The sequence below is a fragment of the Sabethes cyaneus genome, chromosome 1 (genome assembly GCF_943734655.1).
Source record: "Sabethes cyaneus chromosome 1, idSabCyanKW18_F2, whole genome shotgun sequence".
In the NCBI taxonomy this organism is placed as follows: Eukaryota; Metazoa; Arthropoda; class Insecta; order Diptera; family Culicidae; genus Sabethes; species Sabethes cyaneus.
The window spans coordinates 63,108,378-63,119,616 of NC_071353.1; the positions used below are offsets into that span (position 1 = coordinate 63,108,378).

Below are 11,239 nucleotides of genomic sequence, written 5' to 3' on the forward strand. Positions count from 1 at the left end.
CAGTCATGCTTCCACCGGCAGTATAGTCCCCGGTATTTTCGCCCATTTTATATGATCGGACAGGTAAATTTGTCTAGGGGGGGGGGGGGCGGTTGGCCAATTCTCTCCTAGGGGAGCTTAGACCCCCCAGCGCCCCCTTAGTTCCGCCAATGAATACAATCCGGTCCGGAAGAACGAGAGGATTTTAACTTCGTGGCGGCTGATATGACCGTTGCTCCGTCGATGGAAAGATGAGTTCTTAACCTGAGACGAGGCGTGTCAACTCGTAGCAGATTTTTACACCATTTTAGACCAGCCGCTGATTGGTCGAATTTGACTGCTTTGCACACATGCAAAAATACAAAAAAGGACACTCAGTAGTGTGGGCAAGAACAATATATTCATAACTTTTGGTAAAACTGCTAGGCAACGTGTGAAAAGTATCGAAAATTTGCTGAAAAGAAGACAAAGAAGCCAGTTGCCACGTTTCGTCTCAGAGTTAAACAGTTGCTATGTACAGAAACGCACAGGACAGCTATATATTTTAATAATACCTATATGAAGAATGTAATTGGTGGCATACATTATAAATCATGTAACATTTGATAAGAACTTTAATAACCTTTATTATCAACAAAACCGAAAGTGTTTTTAAAGGTATTTCAGACTGTCGCAGTGTGGTTTATATTCCATGTGTGTCGATGGTGGCAGGTTCAAAATTCTTCTCAGCGTATCACGAATTCGATTTGTACTTGTAGTATCAGTAGCTGTTCGATTCCATACTGATAACAGATCTTCAGGAAATTGGGTCGAGAGTACTACACCACATATTTCTGGACCCACTAAGAATTGTTCACCTAGCATCGCCATGCAAACGTTTTCCCACGCACGATCTGTTTTATTTTTCTTTAGTCGTATGACCCATTTACCACCGCGCACGTTTCCTGGATCTTCCCACATTGGTTTTATACCGTTCTGCAAAGAGAATGAAATTCAATAAAAAAGATATACATTTTTATACAACTAAGTAGGGTAACCAACGTATTTTGGACCCCTTTAGCAGCTGTATATAATTTGGACACTTACAGCAAAATCAAATGGAAGTGTCCAAATTATGTACAGCTGCTGATGGGGTCGAAAATAGGAACAAGATATGGGATGATATTCCGATAGAAATAGTGCGTGCCGCATGTACTTTACTTTAAACTTTAAAAAGCGTTTGAAGTATGTTATCCAGGCAAAATGCGATTTAATAGAGTAATGATTGTTTGTTGCGTTCTGTATCTATTGGTAAAAAACTTCTAAAAGTAAAATTCGAAATTCAGCCTTTATTTACAAAAATATATGACTTTGTTTTTGTTCGAATACATATGTGTCACACTGTAAAATGGATGCGCCATGGGTTTTTGGTGCACCTGAAAGCGGTGGGTACTGCTGGTTTAATTTCAAATTTTGCAACCCTGAAGGTATCTGCTTCGGATTTTTTCACCGCTTTTCTTTGAGTTTGATATATTTTCCGTTCCGCTCGGGGATATCTTAAGTCCTTTGTAAGGAGAGTAAAGCGGTTTTCTCCTCCTAGAGCTTTCTTGCATAGCATACGAACATCCTTCGAGCAGATCGTCAGAAGTACTCTGATAAATGTAGTAAGTGTCTGATGTCTGTCGTTGCTTCCGACGGTGACCCGTATGTTGTCGTGGGGAGCAACGAAGGATCAGCCATAGGTTGAAGACGTTGGAGCGGACGGCGTGAAGTCAACGGAGGCCCTAAGTTATTACGAATATACGGGTGAACAAGACTGACATATGCAGAGAAGCGGATAAACAAAAGGAAGAAGATCAAGATAAGTATATTCATTGTTATTGCTTATACAATTGTAGCGGGTCTGCATAGAGTCAAGTTCTGTCATCTCTTCTTCTTCTTCATTAATTCATCATCATCAACGCGTTATGGCGCTAGCGTTGTCCGCACGGACTCTTTCATCATTATCACAACCACCTTCTCTCAGCCTTGGACAGACTTGGCTCTAACTGCCTCACCTCGTGCTGCAAACGGAAACGGAAACCCCTGTTCTCTGGATCCTAGAGGTAAATATCACTAATTCTTGCCAATATACTCTGCAAATTAGTGCACATTCGGTTTGGACTTGGTCCTGTACCCGTTGCCGCTTAGCTACCGTCAATGTTTGTGATAGTAGTGGGCGGAATATTTCAAATTGAGATAATTCAGACGCCTTCGTTAAGTAGAACGATAGGTAATCAGCGAGTTTTCTCCAGGCTCCTCATTGCCATTTACTAAAGATTGATCGGAAGAGTCGATAACACCCGCCCCCCTTACCCCACCAGATTTACCAGACACCATAATACACATAAAATTAATGTGTTCAATGTCGTTACACATTATTTGTAATGAAATTGCCTCCGGTGAGCATAAATTTGATTGTCTTTTTATGATTTTTTTTCCTGTATGGACTCATCACTGCGACCAGTATCGTTGATCCATTGACATCGCCCGGATATTTGCTGTATATAACATGCACTGCATTTTTTTGCTATAATTGCTATTGAACGAGCGATATGCTTATTAAATTTTATGCGTGCTTGCGTGTAGTGGGGTTTACACTTCCTTCAATGCTAGATCTACTTTACTTACCTTGCTCCTCAATGCCAGTACTGTCTCCAATTACAGCCATCCCAGGCGAGGCTGACCAGTACATTTAACTATAAGAATGATTTTTTGCACTCTCAAGAGTGGTTTTATGGGGGTCATTTAGAATTCAGCATGAAGGAAGGGCTTGCTTTTCCGTAAATCACGTAGGATAAATCACCCGATTTGGTCGTTTTAGGGTATTTCGTCGGCAGGAAAATTTTCTATTGGGCAATTTGACAATGTAGTTCCCGTATCCAAGACACGAACCAGCAACATGTTTGCCACCAAAATATCCATGAAACACCAGCGACACTGGCATTCTATATATATTGATTATACTAATCCGTCGGATTGGCTTTGCACTACGTCTCCTCAAGATTTGCAGTGTGGGCTGGCGTTCCATCCTGTTGAAAGCTGCAATCTTCTTCACCATGCATTCCCCGAAAGTAAGGTATCAAATTTTGTTCTAAGACCATTTCTATTTGCATTAACCTGACCATTTGCATTAACTTTCACACCCTTTTCAATAAATACAAATGGAAGTTTCCCTTTCTTTGAAATGCATCCCCATACCATGACCGCTGATGAATTTTGGTATCGTGGTACATTTCACTTGTGCTTTGGAACGTCCTTGATCGAAACCGACCACAACCGATCATGTTGTGCATGACGCGGTGTTTGAAGAACAAACAACTTGTCATCAGAATAGATCATTTCTGAAACACCGTGCCGACAGAGAAGCAGTTTGCATCTTTCCTGTTGATTTTGTTGTGTTGCTTTCGTTAATCCATGGATTTTATGCTTTTTAAATGCTTTCAATTCTACATCCATTTTAAAAATTTGACGAAAAGATTTCCTTTTGATATTCAGCTAAACTGCCATTTTCCGTGCGGACCGGTCGCAGCTGTGACGAATTCGTTCTCGAACAACTTTTTTAATCTCTGCAGTTCTAACGCTTCGTTTTCTTCCGGTTTTTAACAGATTCCGTCTCGACAAATCTTTTTACTGTATAGTATACAATCCTCTTTTTATGCCGTGATGACTGAGGTCACGAAAAACAGTGCCGCATGTAGCACCGTTTCACAATTTATTTATTATCAACAACCATAACTCAAACTCTGGTATGAGCACACAGAACGAGACACAATACGAAAATGAAATTACGTCAAGTAAGTCTTAAGTCATGATGCCACACACACATGGTTTTAGTTTGATTGTATTAATTGTACATGCCGCTGCAAGCATAAAATGATTTTTGTTCGAATATATATGTGTCACACACATATATATGTGTCACATTCACTGTACATCAGGGCTTGTTCGTTCACTTTGACTCAATGTTGATTCATTTGACAGTACCGTCTCAGTCGAGTAAAATTTGACAAAGTTATATATGGGACATTTGTAGAACCAGTCATTATCTACAATTTTGCTGAATAAAGTTTTACTGTATCTTTTGTAATTACGGTGATACAATGTTAGTACCTTATTAGTGACTAAATGAATGCTCATTTAGTTACTAATGACGTACTAGCAATATAGCATCGTAACTAGTACAGATACAGCAAAACTTTATTCAGCAAAATTGAAGATGATAACGAGTTCTACAAATGTTCCATACACAACTTTGTCAAATTTTGCTCGGCTGAGACGGTACTGTCAAATGAATCAACATTGAGTCAAAGTAAACGAACAAGCCCTGCTGTACATACATCAAATCGGGAAACGGAAAGTTCTCTTACATTATGGACTGGATATTTAAACTTTCAACATCTCGGATCCATTCAAAAGCTTTCTACTTGCCTTTCTTCCCACAGTTAAAACATTTTTGAAGCAACTAACAGCACAATGGCCCCTCTTTTCTGCTATCGTATCCTTCGATGATTAATACGTCGAACAATGCTGAGAACTCTATCGCTGTTTTATAGTGAAACTGGGGAAGTATTCCCAAATTCGACCTTTTCAAACAATTATTAAATACATATTTCCAACTGTGACCTATTCGCGTTCTGTGAAACTTTTCTCAATTCAAGTAATGATCTCAACTCCCACGATTTTAACGTCATCCGACGAGATCGAGGATCACATGGTGGAGCAGTACTACTAGAGATCAAGAAGTGCTATTCGTTCTTCCGAATAGACCTCCCCTCGTACTCGAATATTGAAGTTGTCGTCATTTATGCTAGAATAAAAGGAAAAGACCTTTGTATCGCTTCGATATACATCCCTCCATCGGTACGGATTGAGCAGAAGCAACTTTCTGATATTGCAGAATCATCTGCCAATCCTTATATCAATTACTAATGGTTACCCGCCCGTGAATTCAATCAATGCTACATATGACCTCACACGCAATATCGATTGGAAACACTACGCGACCATAACCTCGAAAAACATCGACTCGCGCGAGGAACTTTACCACTTTATCACTGGCTTGATCCTCGACGCCGCGACTCAAGCTCAGACGAAACCGATACCCGGAAAACGATCAATCGGCGGTGTTCCACCATTTGGTGGGACAAAGAGTGCTTGGAACTGTACGCGAAAAAGTCCCTGGCGTGTAAGGACTTTCGAAAACACGGTACGCTAGATCTGCTCAGGGAGTACGAGGTGCTGGAGTGACAGATGAAGAGCTTGATGAAAAATCGCGGATATTGGCGCCGGTTTGTGAACAGTTTGTCGAGTGAAACAGCGATGAGTACTCTTTGGAGCACCGCTAGACGCATGCGAAACCGTAACCGTCACGAATAAAGATGCGGAGTACTCCAACCGATGGATTCTTGACTTTGCCTAGGTCTGTCCGGACTCTGCCCCGGCTCAGGGATCTTTTCACAACGCGTCTGCTTCGACTGCAAATGAACCTCCATTTACAATGGTAGAATTTTCTAGAGCTCTCCTCGCTTGCAACAATACTGCTCCAGGGTTAGACAGAATCAAATTCAACTTGTCGAAAAATTTGCCTGACCCTGCCAGAAGACGCTTGTTGACCCAGTTCAATAAATTTCTCGAGCTGAATATTGTTCCGCGGGACTGGAGGCAGGTGAAAGTCATCGCCATTCAGGAACCCGGGAAACCAGCCTCCGATCATAAGTCATACAGGCCGATTGCGATGCTTTTCTGAATCCGAAAATTATTGCAGAAAATGATCCTTCTTCCTTTAGATAAATGGGTCGAAGAGAATGGCTTACTTTCAGATACCCAACGATTGCTTAGTGTTGCTGCCTACGGAAATTCAACTCGCCTACGCTCACAAGGAGCAAATGGCATCCGTATTTTTGCACATCAAAGGGACCTTTGATTGTGCCTCTGTAGAAGTCTTGACCGAGAAACTTCACTTGCAGGGACTTTCACCAATCTTGAACAATTTTTTGCTTAAGTTGTCGGAAAAACGCATGATTTTTACACATGATGATTTGACAACTTCTCGAATTAGTTACATGGGTCTCCCCCAAGGCTCATGTTTAAGTCCTCTTTTGTATAACTTTTATGTTAACGACATTGATAGTTGTCTTGAAGAGTCATGCACGTTAAAGCAACTTGCAGATGATAGCGTTGTTTCCATTACAGGATCCACGGCTAACGATTTACAAGATACTTTGGACAATTTGCCCAGTTAGGCGTTAAAGCTGGGTATCGAAAGTATAATCAATATATATATATATATATATATATATATATATATATATATATATATATATATATATATATATATATATATATATATATATATATATATATATATATATATATATATATATATATATATATATATATATATATATATATATATATATATATATATATATATATATATATATATATATATATAGAATGCCAGTGTCGCTGCAGTGCCCGTGGCAAACATCATACATATTCAGATAATGTATTTACATTATACTTGTATATGTGTGTGTGCCTGAGATTCAACAAAAGGGGAATCTCATTGTCAAACTTTGACAACCAGTTTAAAATTTCGAATATGGCTGCCAAGTAATGTGATTGTACACTTCGCTTGCTTCAAATTTCTGAAAAAATCGGTGCAAAAAGACTCAGTTGAGGGATTCAATTCATTCGGACGAAAAGAAAATGAGCGTTTAAAACCATTTCACTAGCATGAAACACAGTGATGAGCGCACTGATGATAGTACCAACCAGCGCACAGATAAAGAACAGATGTAACAATAAGCAACTTTGACAATGAAGTTCCCGATTCACAGACTTGATACAGATCGTTAGCATCATGTTTACCACAATGAGTCCTGTAGAAAAACAGCGACACTGGCATTCTATATATATTGATTCTACTGTATCGAATTCTCTCCGGAAAAATCAGAGTTGGTCGTTTCTTCTAGGAAGTGTGATCCAGCAGAGCTTTAGCTCCTACTTATGGGTACAACGATCGCTCAGGTACTGGTTTACAAATATCTTGGTATCTGGTTCGATTCTAAATGCACTTGGGCATGCCACTTTATGTATCTGATTCAAAACTGCCAACAGAGGATAAACTTTCTCCGTACAATTAACGGAACTTGGTGGGGAGCTCCAACAAGGCTATACCAAACAACGATATTGTCTGTTCTAGAATATGGATGCTTTTGCTTCCAGTCCGCCGCTAGCACGCATATCACCAAGCTAGAAAGAATACAGTACCGTTGTTTACGTATAGCCTTGGGCTGCATGCAATCGACCCATACGATGAGTCTCGAAGTGCTGACGGGAATTCTACTTTTGAAGAATCGCTTTTGGGAGTTGACCTATCGTTTACTCATTTGATGTGCGATTATGAACCCATTAGTAATTGGTAATTTCGAAAGGCTGGTCGAACTTCAATTTCAGTTTAGATTTATGATTTTATATTTTAACTACATGGCTCAAGAATTGAACTCTTCCCAGTATGCTCCCATAAGTGCCGCATCACTAGATACATCTAAGTCTGCTATATTCTTCGACACCACAATCAAAGAAGAAACTTCAGGTATCCCAGATTAACTTAGATCGCAAGAGATCCCCAAATTTTTTTTCAATAAATTTTAAAGTGTTAGTTGCGATAAGCTGTTTTACACTGATGGATCCTACCTCGACGAGTCCACTGGCTTCGGTGTCTTCAACGAAAATTTTACTGCTTCTTACAAACTCGATGCTCCGGCTTCCGTATATGTCGCAGAACTTGCTGCAATTCAATACTCCCTTAGGATTATCGAAACTATGCCCACAGTGCACTACTTCATCTTCACAGATAGCCTCAGTGCCATTGAGGCTCTGCGATCGATGAAAATGGCAGAGCACTCCCCATATTTCTTGGGGAAAATACGGGAGCTTTTGAGTGCTTTAACTGATAAAAAATTTAAGGTTACCTTAGCCCGGGTCCCTTCTCAATGCTCCATACCGGGCAATGAGAAGGGTTATTCTTTAGCTAAGGCGGGTGCGATTGATGGCATTATTTATGATAGACGAATTGCTTATAATGAATTTTATGGATGGAATTTTAAGTATGGATTTTACGGAATAAAGACGAGTTGGGACGATGGCTACATTCCATCAGTATCGACGAAAGCATGGTTCAAGGGATTGGATGTGAGTAGAGATTTCATTCGCGTGATGTCTAGACTTATGTACAATCACTACACGTTAAACACGCTATCTCTTTCGTATTGGGCTTGCAAAGAGTAACCACTGTGTTTGTGGCGATGGCTTCCATGACATCAAGCATGTTGTCTAGTCGGGTGCAGAATTCTTTGATGCTAGGTATAAGCTAACTAATTCCCTTTCGGGCCCGAGGAAGACAATCGTCCCTGTACAAGATATTCTGGGTAGCCGAGATCTCCCGTATTTGAGCCTCATATACGAGTTCCTGAAAAATGCTGACATAACTATTTAAAAAGCTTTGTTTAATTCTCAGATCACTCGTCCCACACCCCACTGTGATACGTGCATCTTGTATTGGAGGTGGCAGATATGACCCGAAAACAGTAAAACGCTTCGTAGTACTTAAGTACGCCATATACAACTGCTAAAGGATACCACACACAATAATGTACCTGCACCCTCGCAAATGACAATATAATGAAACCCCTAATCCATCCTAAAAAAGCCTCACGGCTCCGTTAAGTCGCTACGAAAGAGCCAAATCAAATAAACGAGTTTAAAAAAATATTCAACATACGGGACTAGAACTTAAGCGGTTGCTGAAAGATTCATCAAACCACCTAACTATGAGAGAGATTCATGAAAACTGATATCAAACGTTTATATATTTTATATGAATTTACAGAGGTGGGCACCGCTAATCAGCAAACCGCTTACCTTTTAGCCAGCGAGTAGTGCGTTCGCTAGGTTTTAAATGTGTTAGTGCTTTCACTAGCTTCCGATAAGTTAAAGTGCCACTATATAAACTACTAGTCGCTGCTATTCGCGACGCGAGTAAATATAGTTCATTCATGGCTAGTTGTACTATTTCCAAAAATTTGTGGCTGGTAGTTTGTTTAGTAGTACTTTTATTTATCGGATGCTAATACACGTACTAGCACATTTAAAACGCGCTACTAGCTAGCTACAATGTTAGCGGTGCTCACCTCTGTAAATTTAATATAATAATAATGGTTTACATAAACAGTTTCCGTCAATATGCACATGCGAGGCTTACGATGGCTCGAAAACTATGTGACAAACTTCAGTTTACAATATTTGAAAATAGTTCCCAAATTGATAAACATTTCCTCTTACCAACGCTAACATGCAAAGATACAGCGCTTTGCTGTACATGCTAATAAGAGTTCAACAAATTTGATTAGTTTTGAAACATTTTAGAGAAAAACTCAACGTAACAAGCAGATAAACAGGATTTTTTCTTACTAATAACATCATATTATGTGCTGTGGGATAGATTCGTTTGGACTGGTCAAGGTGCGCATTTGCTACTGAGGTAATGTAGAGCAAGTAATAAAATTACCTTAAATAAATGCAGTTTTCGAAATGGTTTTAAAACCGTAGGCTTGTTCAGATGACAATATAAGGTCCACCATTGCTCTACGCTTGCACATCGTCCTACAAAATGAAGCGATTTCCCATATTCCTACAAACCAAACAAAAATATTTATTGCACTAATAATGAAAACTGTATAAACCTTACAGCAGCTCGATGTGATCCTTTTTTTCCGAACCAAAGACAGTACGTATACTGTAATTTATGCTCTCCTGGACCTACTCCCAAAGTTTCTAATTTATCGACATCGAAATCGGTTCCTTCATCACCACTATCGTCGCTATCGCTAGCGTATGGTTTTAATCTAGAAAAAGATACGTGTTATATCTGTGAAATACTTTACATCGCTGTATAATATATAAATGAACTTAATACCTAACCTAAATCTAACATACGAATTAACTTACGCATCATATTTGTTGGTCATTTTTGAATTTTTCTCTTATAGCTGATGTAAGTCTTCGAATAATGTATCACAGTTTTCAAAATTAATTGTTGATTGGATTGTGAGTGAAATCTAAAATCCAAGTTCGTACGGCAGAAAAATTGTGATTGGTTTGGCTTCAACTTATTTTTCTTGACAATCCGCTATCCGCTATGTGCGCTGCGTGTTGCTATTTTCCAACGGTGACGGAGAGGAGATAAGAAAAGTCAATCGCCACTATATCCAAGGGACTGGCAGCCCTATCCCTATATATCCCGCTCCAGAGCTGCCACAAATACAGATATTTGTGCATGCATAAATTTGGGACCCATCAATTATTTCAGTTGCTGTGATTTCTGGCTCTACTCAATAATGTTCCTGAATTTTAAAGTAGTCCATAAACTATTGTCAATTGCAAGGAAAATTGTACCATCCAAAGTGCGATATCGCTCATAAAAGTGCTATTTTGCATTAAATCGTTTCGGTATTGCGCTCTTCACACTCAATTGGACTGCACAGTTATTAAGTGCAACCTTCAAAACTGTGATGAAAAGTGTGCTACTGATAATATCGCTCGTAATCTTATATCGATAATACCATCAAACTTTATCGTCCTGGAAGAATATCGAAAATTGGAGGGTTTAAAGTGAAATCTTCTTCTTGATTTGTTATTATTTTAACATTTTTGTTCTATTTCTTACGTATTTTTGCTTATATTGCCATATTATCGTTATTAATTATTAACGATAAGAAAACTTTATCAATAATCGTTATAGATTTTGACCGACATTTCCCATCATTACAACTCTCCCATCTGAGCTGACATTTGATTTAGCAGTGGCGCCAGTACCAGTTGTAGGGAAAGCAAATAGTATTTAATTTTTCATTTATTTCATATATGCTGCATATTTATTCAAGTTATGAATTATGCGTGGAATTATGTATTTAGAAACTATTTTTATATTATTCTTTGCGTCGATAACAACTCTACGTAAGCATTAGAATTTAAATAGAAATCAACCAAGATTCATGGTTTTTTCCCACGAAATTTTGGCAACTTTTCTCACCTACAAAATGTGTGACTGGACAAGTGTGTTCAAAATCCAACTTTCAATGCAAAGAGCAATATCTTCGGTGCACTTTTTCGTTATCTTCCAAGCAATAAGTGCGCCGAAGATACCGAAACGATTTAATGCAAAATAGCATAG

The 11,239-nt window shown here is 39.0% G+C and overlaps 1 protein-coding gene across 1 annotated transcript; it reads right to left on the bottom strand.

Moving 5' to 3' along the window:
• Positions 1-569: 569 nt before the first annotated feature.
• Positions 570-10,185, bottom strand: LOC128743922 (eukaryotic translation initiation factor 4E type 2). The gene is made up of 4 exons (XM_053840629.1): positions 10,015-10,185; positions 9,755-9,911; positions 9,575-9,697; positions 570-954 (listed from the first exon to the last, which is right to left on the bottom strand). Exons 1-4 carry the CDS (start codon positions 10,032-10,034, stop codon positions 631-633), a joined length of 624 nt encoding a protein of 207 aa, XP_053696604.1. The 5' UTR covers positions 10,035-10,185; the 3' UTR covers positions 570-630.
• Positions 10,186-11,239: the final 1,054 nt, after the last annotated feature.